A 16,790-nucleotide genomic window follows, 5' to 3' on the forward strand; every position below is an offset into this window, starting at 1 on the left:
TTGTAGTTCCTAGGGTTTGTAAGAGTAGAATGGGAGGCAGAGCCTTCAGCTTTCAGGCTCCTCTCCTGTGGAACCAGCTCCCAATTCAGATCAGGGAGACAGATACCCTCTCTACTTTTAAGATTAGGCTTAAAACTTTCCTTTTCACTAAGGCTTATAGTTAGGGCTGGATCGGGTGACCCTGGACCATCCCTTGGTTATGCTGCTTTAGACGTAGATTGTGGGGGGGTTCCCATGATGCACTGTTTCTTTCTCTTTTGCTCCGTATGCATCACTCTGCATTTAATCATTAGTGATCGATCTCTGCCCCCCTTCACGGCATGTCTTTTTCCTGGTTTTTTCCCTCAGCCCCAACCAGTCTCAGCAGAAGACTGCCCCTCCCTGAGCCTGGTTCTGCTGGAGGTTTCTTCCTGTTGAAAGGGAGTTTTTCCTTCCCACTGTGGCCAAGTGCTTGCTCATAGGGGGTCATTTTGACCGTTGGGGTTTTTCATAATTGTTGTATGGCCTTGCCTTGCAGTGTGGAGCGCCTTGGGGCAACTGTTTGTTGTGATTTGGCGCTATATAAGAAAAAAGTTGATTGATTGATTTGAAATGACTTTAGTTTTGTGTCATGTCTGTGATCTGCTTTTTTTCTACAAAATGAAATAACTGAATGAACATCCTCCGAGGCCGGTGATTCCATAATTTTTGCCAGGGGTTGTATACAAAGTCCATCCATCAATCCATTTTCTTCCGCTTTATCCGGAGTCGGGTCGTGGGGGCAGCAGCTCAAGCAAAGGCGCCCAGACCTCCCGATCCACACACACATCCCCCAGCTCCTCCGGGGGAACCCCAAGGTGTTCCCAAGCCAGCCGAGAGATGTAGTCCCTCCAGCGTGTCCTGGGGTCTTCCCCGGAGCCTCCTCCCGATGGGACATGCCCGGAACACCTCTCCAGCGAGGCATCCAGGGGGCATCCGGAAAAGATGCCCGAGCCACCTCAACTGACTCCTTTCAATGTGGAGGAGCAGCGGCTCGACTCCGAGCTCCTCCCGAGTGACTGAGCTCCTCACCTTATCTCTAAGGGAGTGCCCAGCCACCCTGCGGAGGAAACTCATCTCGGCCGCTTGTACTCGCGATCTCGTTCTTTCGGTCATGAGCCAAATCTCATGACCATAGGTGAGGATCGGAACGTAGATCAATCAGTAAATCGAGAGCTCTGCCCCCCATACTCAGCTCTCTCTTCACCACGACAGTCCGATACAGCGACCGCATCACTGCAGATGCTGCACTGATCCGTCTATCAATCTCACGCTCCATCCGTCCCTCACTCGTGAACAAGACCCCAAGATACTTAAACTCCTCCACTTGAGGCAAGGACACTCCACCGAGAGGTGGCTGGAGAGGGGCTGGATGCTTCATTATAGAAAGTATGAAAAAAAAAAACAACTTGGCACCAATTTGGAAGGTTGATATACTTTTTGATGGGGTTACATATATGGAGTATTGCACAGTATAACCGTTCAAAATCGCTCTTTGCAAACCCACCCTTCCTGGTCAACAACCTCAGTGCATCATTTCATTTCACAACAGGTTTGCCTCAAGGTGCTTCACACAAGTAAGGTCTAACCTTACCAACCCCCAGAGCAACAGTGGTAAGGAAAAACTCCCTCTGCGGAAGAAACCTCAAGCAGACCAGACTCAAAGGGGTGACCCTCTGCTTGGGCATGAGTAATCTGTTGGGCCTTGAGTGTAGGTATTCACTCCAGTGTTTAACTTGTCAATAATTTTATGTTTGTTTAGTAACAGACAGTTTGGTTTATTTTTCTTTATTACAGATAACCACCTACTGTAAATAAACATGAATATCAATGGGCTTACTCTGCAATTCCAGGTTCAAACTCCTTCATGTCATCCAGTGAGGGTTTGACACAGAGAAGCTTCTTGAAGAGAACCAGTGGGAACGGCAGGTAGACGACGTTGTGGTTGTAGAGAGCCAGACCACACAGAACCCCAAACAGAAAGTATCTTTTCTCTTCTAGCTTTGGCTGTGTGGTGACAAAAGGGGTGGGAGCGTGAGATTTATACATTTGTAAAGTTGTGAAAAATCTTACAGTTTGGTTTAACAGAGAAATACTGACCAGGTGCCATCTGACAGGCAGAAATATAAACTCACTGTAGGTACTAAAGAGTCTTCACCATACCTGAGCAACTTCATTAAAGCAAAGCCAAGATGCAAATTAATGCAACAGTTTAGATTTTGCTCTTCTTGGTTCAGTTCTATTTTGTCATGCCAAGACTAATTCCACCCCAAAACAACTTGTGTTGTCTTTCAGCTGCTTGTACTTGTTCAGCATCATCACAACAGATCAAGTGCAGATCCACTTTGGTAGATGTTTTACATGGAGAAACACACGCAGCCGCTGGTTTTTCCAAGCGGTCTTGCTGTAAACTACTCAGTATTTTGCTGCACGTCTGACAGGATCGGGTTCAAAAAAGTAAGATGGCTGCAACGCAACAAAATATCAATAAAAACACATTTTAAATAATATGCATATGTCGCGGACATGAACGAGCTCGTCAGCATCTCACCATGTCATTTAGGTCCTTCAGACTATTTTGAGTAAATGCTTCAGGGGAGCATTCGCATGGCAAAAATCTTTCAGCTTCGGGGGGGGGGGCCCCCAGACCCCTGCCTTTTTAAGCATTTTTCTTTACTTGCCTCTCACGTGCCTGGAAAAGCCATCTAACCATGTCCTTTAGGTCCTTCAGACTTTTTCAGTAAAATTGTTCTTGGGAGCATGAGCATGACTAAAACCTTTCAGCTTCTTTCCCCACATTTTTAAGCATTTTTCTTTTTTTTTGCTTTTCAGCTGACACCTCCCCATTACAGCCCTCTTAACCCCCTGCCACTTTAAGTATTTTTTGTTAATGTAGATGTAAATTAATATTCAAAGTTTTCAGCTAGTTGACAGTAGGGCTGTACAATATGGCCAAATTATCGTATCTCAATATTGTCATAGAAATTGTCATGTAAATGTCACTTATATACATGCTGTCCATATTCTTGAGCCACTTACGTGTGTAGGGAGAGTTCCCATGGGATAAAAAAGCTTTTCAACCTACCATCCCTGGTTCTCAAGACCAGGTACCGAAGTGGTTCTACTCTCTCTCTTTTTTTAAAGATATTTAGGTGTACCTTAGTAAACACTAGTAGAGTTCCACCTTAGATTTGGAATGTATAATAGAAGATATACCTTACTGAATTTTCATATCAATATGATGTACAATATGACTATGATTTGACACAAAGTGCAGCAACAGTGAAAATTAAACATTCTTAAACAAAACAATAATAATACCACACTCATTTTGCACTATTCATAAGGTTAGGATACTGTGCCCTCCAAAAGTATTGGAACACTTGGAATTTCCCACATTTTAATTTGTTTATGTCATTTTAAATACAATAAATACAAAAAATAAAGAATAAAAAATTCTAAAATTATCTTTCTCAAACTCAAACTGAAAGCAAATCTCTAAAACTTGATAAAACCTGTAATTAATAATCAGTTTTATTGCCAGTTTTCTTTAGGCAAGTGAGGGGATGGAAACACAAACATTTCCAAGTCACTGAATATGTCTTGGACTTTATTTATATCAATTATGAAGAAATACAAACGTTTCTTTCACCAAAACATCAAATCTAGACTTTCATCTGAAATGTGCTCATACTTTCTGTCAAATTGTAGTTAAACTTTCAGGTCTTTTAAAGAAAATCCTCCTCTACACCACTTCATCAGGAAGCTGGATTTTATATTTTTAATTAATTTATATCAAGTTGTAGAGATTTGCTTTCAGTTTGAGTTAAGGAAGACAATTTTCAAAACAAAATGTGTGAAATAACAAGTGTTCCAATACTTTTGAGGGCAACTGAGAACAGCATCTTACATCTCATATATAGTGCAGCAGATAAGAGAATATTTAGAGAGGAATCCTGCAAATGGTGATACAAGCGTCAACTTCAGCACAAATAATCCATAGACATTAACTCTTTAAAAAAAAATGATTGGCCACTTGAATTTTCAAGAGGTAGCCAGGTAGGGGTCAACTGAAGAATTACACAGGGGTCAAAATTAAAAGATGCTCCAATCATATAGAAAACTACACCACATTATTTGCCTGATCATCAAGATTCCAAAAAAGGTATAGTTTGTCTATCTGTGACTGAATGTTATGGAGTTATGAGGTAAAAGCAGCAAGAATGGTGACAAAGGTCATTGTCAGTTTGTACAGGGGTCAAAAGTTAAAGTTGCTCCATTAATTTTGCTCCAGCTGTATTTGTGCTGAATTTCATGTTTGTATCACCATCTGAAGGATTGTTTCAGTTATCTGCTGCACTAATAAGCCAACAGAGCATGAACCAGCTGTTGTCTGTTAGTTTAAACGTGTATATAAGCCAACCCAAATTAAAGGAGAAATGCTGCTTTTAACAACCTGGACCTCTTTTCTGGCATAAAATAGGGTCGTTTACTCACCAATATAAGTTTGGTCTGATTAGAAGTCCATAGTTCAAACGACATGTTCAGTTCAAATCTGAAGCAAACACTTTTCTTCTTCTAAGGTGGATTAGAACTTTTTGTTGTACACAGCACAAACTATTGGACAGAAGGAACCTAACAGTCAATGTGACTCACTGATTTGAAAATGCAGCTCTTTCAACCAGATGTGTGGTGCTGTGACATGTCAATTATCTGTGTCCAATCAGATTTCAGGCGAGTCCAGCGAAACCCCGGCCTCCACTCTAGCTCCACCCATGCCAGGAAGTGTTCAACATTTCACGTTTCCTGTTTCACTGTGACTGATAACTTGGCACTTCCTGTTTGAGTGTTAACTTGCCACTGAGTTCCCACGAGATTCCATGGGATCTCGTCTGTCAATCCAGGAAGTGTTTGACATTTGAACATTTCCTGTTTTACTGTGGATTTGAAAATTGTCACTTCCTGTTTAGGACGCCCTGTACCATGAGCAAGCTTTGTGCCGCTGCACATCGCTTTGCTCATATAATTTTCCTCTTCCTTTCATAAACAAATGAACTATTGTACACCAAAGAGAAACCATGATATTGCTCAACTCCAGGACAAAAACCTTTTACCTCCAAACTCAAAGGGAACAAAACATCAACCAGACACCAAGAAGCTTTTAAAATTCTACCAAATCCCTCCTTACTACAATTTTATACTTTTCTTTTTTTCCACCAGAACAGACACTAAATTGTGAATTTCTCTAAATTCCCCCCATCAATCAAAAGAAATGTTTGTAACACTTTGTCTTTTCTACACAAATCTTTACCAGGTGTTGTTCTACACAGACCAATGAGATGAATGGGTCAGTTACCTTGACAGGGAACCAAGCCAAAGTCTTCGGCTCATTGTACATGAACAAGTCTGACTCTGGAGCCATCAGCTCATCAAATGCATGGAGGAAGAAATCCCTTCTGTTGACATTTGTGTGCTTCCTGTCCTCCACAAACAGCACCTAGGAATAGAAATACCTTTTGATTCTTGGTTAGAGAACCATTTCTCCATGCTGAAGTGCTCTTGAGCACGGACTGTGTTGATGAATGATGGCTGGCTACAATGATGGATACCGGAGCACGGTGATTCCTCAACCTTCATCCAAACATCTGAATTTTCAGTTCATTCCAAGTTATTTATACGGCACCAAATCATAAAGGTCACCTCAAGGTGCTATATATGAGAAAGATCTAGACCAGTGGTGTCCAAATACATTCCAGAAAGGGCCAAGAGGGTGCAGGTTTGCACCCGCTGACTCCAACAGGTGATTTCGTTGGCAAACCCACCTCATCTGCACCAAGCGAGGTTAATCAGTGAAATCACTTGGTGGAGTCAGTAGTTGCAAAGAAAAGCTGTACACTCTTGGCCCTTTCTGGAATCAGTTTGAGACCTCTGGTCTTGGCCAAAGTCTCAATGTCTTTGAACACCACTGGTCTAGACTTTACCCGAGCCCATGAGCAAGCAAAATGTTGACCAAGGGAAGGAGGTTTCAGGTTGTAGGAAGAAACCAAAAGCTGACCAGAATTAGTGGGGTGACCTTCTGCTTTGGCCATACAAAGACCAAAATAGACAAAACATGCACTGACAGAAATGTTTCAGCGAAGCAACAGTGATCACAATGACGAGAGTCGAAACAACAACAAGGAGGTAAAGATTGGAGTCCCAACAAAATAGACTGCAAGTTAGCAATTGTATTGATAACACATCCGTCACTGAAGCAGAAAGACTCTCAAAGCTTACCCCAACCTAGGTGTATCTCCAACCTATTCCACTTATGCCCAGTCATTGAGCAAAGCAAGTTCCAGAGTTCAAAGGTTTTCCTCCACATTGGAACTAATTTTGTGAAAAGACTTAATGTGACACATACTAATTTGGAATGCACACCATCAAATCTGGAGGCCAATCTTCAAAAAACAGGGTGAAGCCAGATTTTTTTTTTTTTTTTTTTTTTTTTAAAACAGGCAACTGTACAGTTTTATTAATATACAGGTTTTTTACAAATCCTAGTGAAATTGTTTGGCTTGGATGGAAAAAAACGAGAGAATTTTAGGAATTGATATCCCCATGGACCCAATAGTTTTCTTATTGGAAAAAAAATAGCTAAATATGTTTGCCACTGACCAGTGCTATACCCTGCATATTTACTGGATGAAGTCCAACGCTCCAACAATGGCAAAACAGATACAAAACCTCAGACATATGTACATGATGGGGCATATGACTGTCCTCCCACAGCTAACATCTACCTGTATTTAAGAGGAGATGGATGCCTGTTATTATTTACCTTAAGACTTTTATACTTTGGATGAAATAAGAACTTGGCAGATATGTGGTGCCTCTTCTGTCCCACTGCAGTGTTGTTGCCCCCCCCCCCCCCTTTATTATTATTTATTTGCTGCTTCTTGTAATATTTAAACTGCCTGTTCATTAGAAATAAAGTGTTTTAATAGTTAAACAATTTCCAATAAACTAGTTCAATTTGAAGCGGATGCTGGGGAACATGTAACCTTTCAAGGCCATTGTTTAAAATGCGGTATTTGGGGTGTCAGCAGAAGTGTGTCCTTTTAGCTTTTTTGGATGAAACCTGGGTTGTGTGCTTGTAAATACTATTGTTGCTATAATCAACAGGAGAACACAAATAGTTCTGCTCCCATTTGCTCAACGATTCTACAATTTTCCAAAACAGAAGGCCTCCCGTTCATGACCACTCCATGTAATGTGGAGTTGTGTCAGGAAGGGCATCCTGCGTAAAACTTGTGCCATGCAGTTGAATTTTAAATTGAATTTATTTATTCGGCACACACAGACTCAAAAATAACAAAAAAAAAAGCTCATAAAGAAAACACTTTAACGTACCCATATGACCGAAAGGGTGTAGACGGAAATAAAACCCACCCCTTTTACCGTAAAAATAAAAAAAATGTATACAAATGTATATATAAATATACTCATGACAACAAATACAAAGTATAAATTAATCACTGAACTAAAATTTCAAAACACAACCAAGCAAACAACAGTGCACAATGCACAAACTCAAAAACAAAATCGATAAACCTAATGCATCATACTATAACAAGTAATGAAACGATTTTTTATAGAGCCTTTTAAAGCCAACCAAGTTAATGTGGCAACCTCAAGTAAAAAGGAGGGAGTCAAGTCAGTTTATTAAAATAAAAGAATACGGAACAAAACATAACTGCTGTACAAACCACTGCAGACAACCAAAGTTTGTGTCATCTGCTTTACCACCAGCTCCCTTTGGAAAGCGCAGTGGTCGGCGGTGCTCAGCTGTCTGAAGGCGTCCTCGACCAGGTGAGGTCGTCTCAGCGTCAGTTGGAAAACCGGGGGTGGTAATGAGCCCAGACGTAGAAAATCTAGCAAAGGGTTATCAGGCCACCACAAAGCACAATCATGGATGATGTAATGTGCACCCTGCAATAAAAAAAAATTAAATTCATAATAGATTAAATCCATTTAAAACTAAAAATACAGTGAAACTGTAGACAGGAAGTGAAATGAGAATATAACCATTAAAATCTTAAATATGTAACTCAGTGACCCAAGCTTTTGCTACTATGTTGCCAATTTTTTGTAGTGATTCTGTGGTGTAATTTTTACCAAAGATAAGCGATGTGCTAACAACAAACATATTATGATGATATGCAAATGCCAATAGATGATTATGTTGTGTAGTGCTGATAACAATTAGATGTTTAGAAGGATAGTACAGTAAAACTCATAGAATGGATTCAGGTGGACCAGCAAATTTTGTCCATTAAAATCGAAACCCACTATATGTATAAAACATAAAATCTGTGATATGTATGTAATAGATTACGTAGTTACAGTCAGGAGGCACCGGATAATCTATGGGGAATCTCCAGCACCAATTATGCTTACATAGTTCCTTGATTAAATGTCTGACCTTGAATAGAGGCCTGACTCATTTAATGGTTGGGTCAAAACTACGTCTGAAAAAAATAAATGCCTGCCTTAAATAGGCGCTGGGCATTATGTGCATTAAAAGGACTAAATTTAGTTGAGTCACTCTTTTTTTCTCTGTCCGCTGCGGAGTGATACCTTAAAATTCTAAAGCTTCATGAAATGAAGCTCTCCGTCGCGTTGGTGGGTGTCTTAATGCAATATACAGCAGGAACAGTGACCTTTTCTGGTTTAATTTGTCCATCAACAAGCTTCATGTCTTTACAGAATCATCAACCTCCAAACCAACAATAGAGTGTAATTTCCCTCCATAAATTATGGGTCATTTGAGCTTCTTTTTCCAACTCCGTGTTATAAAGTTGGTCATAATAAAAGATATACCTTAGTGAAATTTCATATTTACAGACTTTTCTGCCAAACATATTTGATCCATGATCAAAATGTAACTGGCGTGCGCACTGCAAAAACTTTAAAAATATAACGGGACAGGAAGGAGTAAAATCGGAAAAGTGACCAATCGCAGCCATTGTGGTCTCCATCGTTTCGACTGGGCTACAGAGAGGATTCACAGCCACGCAGAAAGCACAAATCTAAAGTGATTGTCTTTTGTTCACCACACCCAGGGATATGCGTGAAACTTAACACCGTATTACAGTGCAGGCAGCAGCAGCATTTTGTTAATAATCGCCGGCGTTGGATTACGGCTGCCTCGTTTAGGTGCATGGTTTGAAAAAAAATAAATACCCAGGCTTTTAATCAAGGAAATACAGTACCCACTTTCCTTGAATCAGCGAGTGTCAGTGCTGAACTTCATTTTATACCTCTGTTAGTGGGCACGCCCAGACTGCTCTGTCCGGTACATGCGAGGAGTTTTTAATGGAAATACATAACGATGGGGCGTAACATTTTGTCCGATGTGAGTGAAAATACATTATACAAAATCCAGCATGTACGGTGTTTATTACATGGAAGACTATACAAAAGCACTGGGATTTTTGCTTTTTTTCGGCGAGTGAGAGTATCCGGTTTACGCGATGACGGTTTATGTGAGCTGTATTGTATATGCTGTTTTTACACAGACTAGTTAATAGCATTTAGAAAAACACACCTGATATATTCAAATGTGTGTTAAAGCATATGATGTGTGAAAAATGTGTGCTGTTTTTTAAAAATGTTCATGAGACAAGAAATTGAAATTAAGGGTGAAAATTTAAGCAACGAACTTAATTTTTAAAAAAGGAACATCGAATTAAATCAAACATACCAGTGAAAAATTTTGATGATTTGGGGTTTTTTGTTTTGTTTATTTCCCCCAAAGGTGAATTTCCATGACCCAGAATTGAACTCACAAGGCACAAAACAAATACCCCGTGGTTCTGATAACAAAACAGAAAATGTTTTAAATGTATATAAAGTTTATTCCACAATATTTGCTTAAACTGACATTTCTAAAATGATCAACTTCACATTCAAATTAAGAATGACAACAAATTATTTTTATGACAGACTGCACCTTGATGATCTGCGCGTAGATGTTAAAGACGGACACCCTGCAAAGCAGATTCAGCAGGAATGGGTAGCGGCAGAAGATGGCAGGTGTATTGACGTCATCCTTTAAAACACAAATCATTTCATTCAGCGAAAACCAGGACAAAAAAAAAAACAAAACAAGAGCACTGCACTCACAGAATGCAAACCTCCGTCAACACTAGTTTCCAATTACACAAATTTTTTTCTTGGAAAGATTTTCATGGTCAAAGTCCAGTTAGACGTGGCTTTTCATAAAATGAAATATTATACAAAATATATATCAAAGGGGCGTTCCAATGTTAAACAGAAGCAAATATCTGCTAAATCCACAATACAGATCAGATGTGGGTCAAACTTAGTCTATTCACTGAGAGTGCAAGTTTGCACCTCATTGTCACAAATGAGAGTGATTGAGGCACTTTTGACTGAGATATATATATTTTTTGTTTTGTTTTTTTGCTGGTTTTTTTTTGTTTTTTTTTTGTTTTTTTGCTAAGGATCACCTCAGTAGGTGATTTCATCAATGATTTGAACTTTAAAATGAGGGGAGGACATCATCAGTAAAACCAACTGCTGAGGTGATTGCAAGTGATGGCCAAGTGAGGCCTCATGAAGCATTTGAGTTTTTTCTGAGCCCACTAGATAGCATTCTCTTTGCAGCAGTGGGCACAGCTAACCAAAACTTAGCTCTGATACCCACTAATCCGCTAACTGATTGAAAGAGACTAATTTTTCCCATAATGCCTTTTGGTGGCTGTGTCTGTTAATGCTCAAACCTTCAGAATTAGCACATTACTTTAAAAGAAATTCATATTTTCACTATGTAAAAATGGCAGTTACACTTAATGTCGATAAACTTTTTTTCTGAGCCCACTTTATGGTGGTCCCTTAAAAAAAATGTTCAAACCACAATGTATTTCAGTGTGCTTTGAGCCTTATTTTAAGCGACTGCCATCTAGTAAGCTCAGAAAAAAAATGCTTCACTTGGGCTCACGAAGGCCAGACAGTGCATCTGCAAGGAACACCTGCACTGTCTTGAAACTTCCTGACACACTGTTGTTACAGTGTGTTACTACAGCAGGGCTGGGTAACCAAGCCCTGCTGTAGTATCTAGACCAATCAGATAATTATTTTGATTTCAGAGAAATACCTTTATGCATTTAGCAGATTTTTTGCTTTTTAAAAATCTAAAATTATTTACAACTGTGAGAGAATACAATACAAGCTAAGAGTAGGTCACAAGACACACATAAAGAAAACTGTACTTCCTTTTGCAGTGGACTGCACTGAAAGGGCTATTTGAAGATTACACATATTTAATGTTTTACCTTCACCCCGGTAAGCTGCATCCAAAGAGTGACATCAGTAACTCCATTCACACTACCAATGATTTCGTTGATGTAAAAGGTGCTCAAAGGGACTTTGTAGGAACTTCCATTTTTGTTTGCCTGTGAAAAAAAAAAATTATGCATTTTACAGAAAGAAATGTTGAATTTGTTTACAATTCTCACAAATTTAACATCAATTTGTCCTTTAAATGACTATCATAAAATATCAAAATGGCGCACTGGTAAAGGTCTAATTTATTTGTTACCAAACAAAAGGTTGTACACAGTGCCAAATCACAACATAATTCACCCGAAGGCACGACAAATATAGATTAAACTTTACCAACATCACAAACATGCAACATGCAATTCTTTATAAGGAGGTTATAACAATGGTATTTAAAATAATTAGGGGTGGGGGGGATTTATTGACAATGGACAGGAACTTATTTTATAAATTAAAATTTTCTAAAAATAAATAAATAATTCCACACTTTACTCAACATGCGTCAAGACCCAGGCTGCTTTGAATGAAGCAGAAATGGAGCAGAAAGCACCAGAGCATCTGCTCCACTCTGGGAATGCACAACTTGATATTACAGTCACTATAAACCTAAAGTTACTGTTGCATTATGAAAAGCAGCTTGACAGTTGCGTTGGCTGATGGTAGCTGCCAACATAACAAAATGTTCATCATGCACTTGAACAAATGCAACCAGGTAAAAATTTAACTCTCACAAAATGTCTGATACGTAGTATGCAGCCCTGCAGCACACAGTACAGGGCATCTGCTGGGCGGGCTTACAGGGTATTGGGCGCACAGACTGACAGGTGGCACTGTCCATTCCCACCTGCTGCAACAAGTTATCTAAGATGTCTGGATGTCTTTGGCACTAGGTCTCATCAAGTAAACAAACAAACAAGCAGTTAATCAGAGAGACTATGGTGAAGAATATCACTTGCATTGTGAGGGAGCGTCAGCTTCAACGTTTTGGCCATGTTGCACACTTCTCTGTGGATGTTTATTTTAGAGATGTGGGGATGGACCGGTTATCTGCCAGGGTGGTGCCCATGGAAGACCCAAGGCTGTTCCATTATGTTGTGGAAGTGGCAAAGCACGGCACCAGTACATGCACTTAGATTTGATAGAACAGGCTGTATTTGCCGTGAAGAGACTAAATGGCTGTTTAACGAACTGAAGGTGAATGTCATGTATTTAAGTGTTTTCAGGAAAGGGAGAATCCTAAATGTGACACTTTTCCCTTTTCAGCATCCACAAATTCAATTAAAGGTTCAACTGGTGGTCAAGACAAACATCCAAATTCAGGATTTTGCCTTAAACTCTCTCATTTTGTAACAACTTCACATAAATGGTAGATTCTGTTCAAACATATGTAATTGTTGGAATAAAAAGCAGATGACTGACTTTATAGAGCAGCTTGAGGACGTTCAGCAGGTATTTGACTCCTGGGTTGTGAGTTGCCAGCAGGCCATTTTTGAGCATGAAGGCCAGAGCATTTTTGAAGGCCATTATGTATTTCTCCATGATGGGGGGAGTCACAGTAGACCACCAGCCTTCTGCACACAAACACACAGAGCAAACATACTTCAACATTATCAGGCAACGATTCATACTTTTACTATATCAGCCACTGCAAATAAGTGTATAGTTTACATTTATAAAACTTGGGTTTGAACAAGTTCTCTGACGTGCTTCACTTTTTTCCACATTTTGTTATGTTAGAGCCTTATTACAAAATAGATTAAATTGTTTTTGTTCTGCCAGGATATACCCTATAATGATAATGTGAAAAAGTTTTTTTTTTTTTTTTTTTGGAAAATTTATTCAAAATAAAAAACTAACAATCATTCACAGCCTTTGCCATGAAGCTCAAAATTGAGTTCAGGTGCAACCCGTTTCCACTGATCATCCTTGAGATGTTTCTACAGCTTAACTGGAGTCCAGCTGGAGTAAACTGAGTTGACTGGACATGATTTGGAAAGACACACACCTGTCCACCTATAAGGTCCCACAGTTGACAGTGCATGTCAGAGCACAAACCAAGCATGAAGTCAAAGGAATTGTCTGTAAACCTCCAAGACAGGATTGTCTCAAGTCACAAATCTGGGGAAGGGTACAGAAACATTTCTGCTTCTTTGAAGGTCCCAATGAGCACAATGGCCTCCATCTTTGGCCTCCAAATGGAAGGAGTTCAGATCCACACCTTAAGCACTCTCACACCATAAGAAACAAAATTATCTTTGCTCACTTAGGGGGTCACACACATCAAAAAAAAAAGAAGAAACAAACAAACAAACAAAATTATCTGATCTAATGAGATGATTGAAGTCTTTGACATGAATACCAGGCATTAAGTTTGGAGGAAACCAGGCACCATCCCTACAGTGAAGCATGGTGGTGGCAGCATCATGCTGTGGGGATGTTTTTCAGCAGCAGGAACTGGGAGACTAGTCAGGATTGAGAAAAAGATGAATGCAGCAATGTACAGAGACATCCTGGATGAAAACCTGCTCCAGAGCGCTCCTGACCTCAGATGTAGAGACGGTTCATCTTTCAGCAGGACAATGACCCTAAGCACACAGCCAAGATATCAAAGGAGTGGCTTCAGGACAACTCTGTAAATGTCCTTGAGTGGCCCAGCCAGAGCCCAGACCTGAATCTGATTGAACATCTCTTGAGAGATCTGAAAATAGCTGTACACTGACGCTCCCCATCCAACCTGATGGAGTTTGAGAGGTGCTGCAAAGAGGAATGGACAAAACTGCACGAAAAGTAGGTGCACCAAGCTTGTGGCATCATATTCAAGAAGAACTGAGGCTGTAATTGCTGCCAACAGTGCATCAAAAAGTATTCAGCAAAGGGTGTGAATACTTATCTACATGTGATTTTTTAGTTTTTTATTTTTAATAAATTTGCAAAAATTATTCAGACTAAAACTTTTAAGATTCAACTTGGATTTGTGTATAATTCAGATTTTCACTGGCAGTCTGAAAAAGGACATACTAGCTGTTAACATTAAATCACATCTAAAGAAATAAGATTTAGAAAATATGAGGTCTATTAGATAATAAACCGACCCTTTTATTTTTTTTGTTAACTATATGGCTTTGAATGACGTGCGATTACACCAATCATGCTTGAACCCTCATGCGCATGCGTGAGTTTTTTCACGCGTGTCGGTGACGTCATTTCCCTGTGGGCAGGCCTTGAGTGAGATGTGGTCCCGCCCTCTCGGCTGAATTCCTTTGTTTCACACGCTGCTCGAGACGGCGCGCGTTGCTTTATCAAAATTTTTTCTGGACCTGTGAGGAATATCCGAGTGGACACTATTCGAGAAATTAAGCTGGTTTTCGGTGAAAAGTTTAACGGCTGATGAGAGATTATGGGGTGTTTCTGTCGGTGTAAGGACTTCCCACAGAGCAGGACGTCCTGCAGCGCTTCCAGGCACCGTCGTCGGCCTGTTTCGACCTGAAAACATCCTAATTTAAGGCTTAATTCACCCAGGATGTCGTGAGAGAACAGAGAAGATTCAGAAGAGGCCGGCATGAGGACTTTATGTGGACATTCCACTGTTTAAAGACATTTTTTAATGAAAGATGTGCGCGCAAATTCGCCGAGTCGTTTCCGTGACGACTCGGCAAATCTGTGTGCGCCACGACAGGAAAAACACCTCCGTGTTGAAAACCATTTGTAAAATTCAGGCGGCTTTTGATGGCTTTCAACAAGTGAGTAACTGAGAAATTGTTTAACAGCTTGGGCATGTTCCAACTTGCCCGTTAAGATTTCCAATGGAGGTGTTTTTCCTGTCCCGACCCCCCGCGGTCGGGTCCGGCCCGACATGCGACTCTGCCCGCACGTTCTTTCATTACAAAATGTCCGTTAACAATGGAATGTCCGAATAAACTCCTCATGCCGACTTCTTCTGAAAGTTCTCTGACGACTTACTGGGTCAACAGAGCCTGAAATATGGAAGTTTTCAACTTGAAACGGCGAGACGCTGCCGCCTCGAAGCGCAGATCGCCGTCAGGCACCATGGGCCGTCCTTAAAGCGACACTTACAGACCAAAATCTCTCATCAGCCGTTAAAATTTTTACCGAAAACCAGCTGAATTTATTGAATGGTGTCCACTCAGTTGTGCCTTACAGTTTTGAAAAAATTTTGATCAAACAAAGCAGCAGTCTCTGAGCCATTCCTAAACAATGAAAAAATCGACAAGAGGGTGGGCCACTCCTCACTCAAAGACTGCCCACAGGCGAATGACGTAACCGACAGGCGTGAAAAAACTCTCGCATGCCCACGAGGGTTCAAGCATGTCTGATGTAATCACACGTGATTCAAATCCATATGGTTTTTGAAAAAAATAATAAGGTCGGATACTTTTCTAATAGACCTCGTACATACAAAGCTGATGTGACCTGTTGGAAAAAAAATCAACAGGTCTATTAGTCTATAAAGTCTATTAGTTTTAATACCAATACTTTAGCTCAAACAAACAAAAATCACTCTGGATGCCAAAAGTAAATCTAGAAGTGGAGATTTTCTGAGATCGGGGTGAATGTGAGGCATTATTGTAAAGCGCTTTGAGTGTCTGATGCAGATGGGCAAGCACTATATAAATGCAGTCTCTTTATGTGCATGTTTTGACCTATTCCATCCATTTCACATTAGATAATTTAGATAAAATCTAAATTTCTCAAAATCTGTGCCATTCATCAACACTAAGAGTACGGCAACATTAACTTGGTAAAAATGCTCGTATGGTTCAACAAAGTGATTTACTTAATGCATCGAGAGCTTTCTCCTTCAGGTCTGCTATCACGATGGCCAAAGGCACCACGACTCTCATGACGCTGCAGTCCTCTTGCAGAAGGGGGCACGTCAGCAAAATCAACAAGACCTCTGGTGATCTCAGGAAAGGGCTCGATACAGTCAGCAAATTAACCAGCAAGTCTAGATTGATCTGAATTTTTTTTAAATGACAGCTCCATTAGGCAGCATGAACACAATCAATTTACATGTTAAACAACAAGAAACACTTAAAGAGTCTTAACTGATTCTCTGATCCAAGAGTTTGACAGCATCTGACTGAAGGTTTGGCTAGCAGCCTCGATGTCCACAGTTATGGCACCTGCATCTGGTGGACGTCCACTGAGGACGGAAAAACAAGTGAGACAAATACACATCGCTCCTTCAGGAAGTCACAGTGAATGAGTCACGGTGAATTGGCATTTGTAGTCAATCACCTGGAAAGGTGAATGGATGAGGAACCAAATTAGTTGCATTAAAAGAATGATTCTTGAAGAGCAGGGTTCTGCAAACCAAAAGAATTTTGGCAGCTTTGAAAAAAAAAAAAATCTACACATGTACCCTGTAAAATGCAGTGAGTCAACAGACAGGAGTTCATCCCCTC

General features: G+C 40.2%; 1 protein-coding gene across 2 annotated transcripts in view; it reads right to left on the reverse strand.

The window, feature by feature from the left end:
• The window catches only part of LOC117509652 (probable E3 ubiquitin-protein ligase HERC6), a 37,860-nt gene that overhangs the window by 8,506 nt on the left and 12,564 nt on the right, over positions 1-16,790 (reverse strand). For both annotated transcript variants that reach the window (XM_034169398.1, XM_034169397.1), the window contains exons 11-18: positions 16,432-16,528; positions 16,160-16,340; positions 12,784-12,935; positions 11,358-11,477; positions 10,013-10,111; positions 7,804-7,989; positions 5,375-5,515; positions 1,859-2,025 (exon numbers count right to left, since the gene is read on the reverse strand). In XM_034169398.1, coding sequence (XP_034025289.1) covers positions 1,859-2,025; positions 5,375-5,515; positions 7,804-7,989; positions 10,013-10,111; positions 11,358-11,477; positions 12,784-12,935; positions 16,160-16,340; positions 16,432-16,528 — 1,143 coding nt within the window. The remainder of the gene's footprint in view (positions 1-1,858; positions 2,026-5,374; positions 5,516-7,803; positions 7,990-10,012; positions 10,112-11,357; positions 11,478-12,783; positions 12,936-16,159; positions 16,341-16,431; positions 16,529-16,790) is intronic.

The sequence above is a fragment of the Thalassophryne amazonica genome, chromosome 4 (assembly GCF_902500255.1).
Source record: "Thalassophryne amazonica chromosome 4, fThaAma1.1, whole genome shotgun sequence".
Lineage (NCBI taxonomy): Eukaryota > Metazoa > Chordata > Actinopteri > Batrachoidiformes > Batrachoididae > Thalassophryne > Thalassophryne amazonica.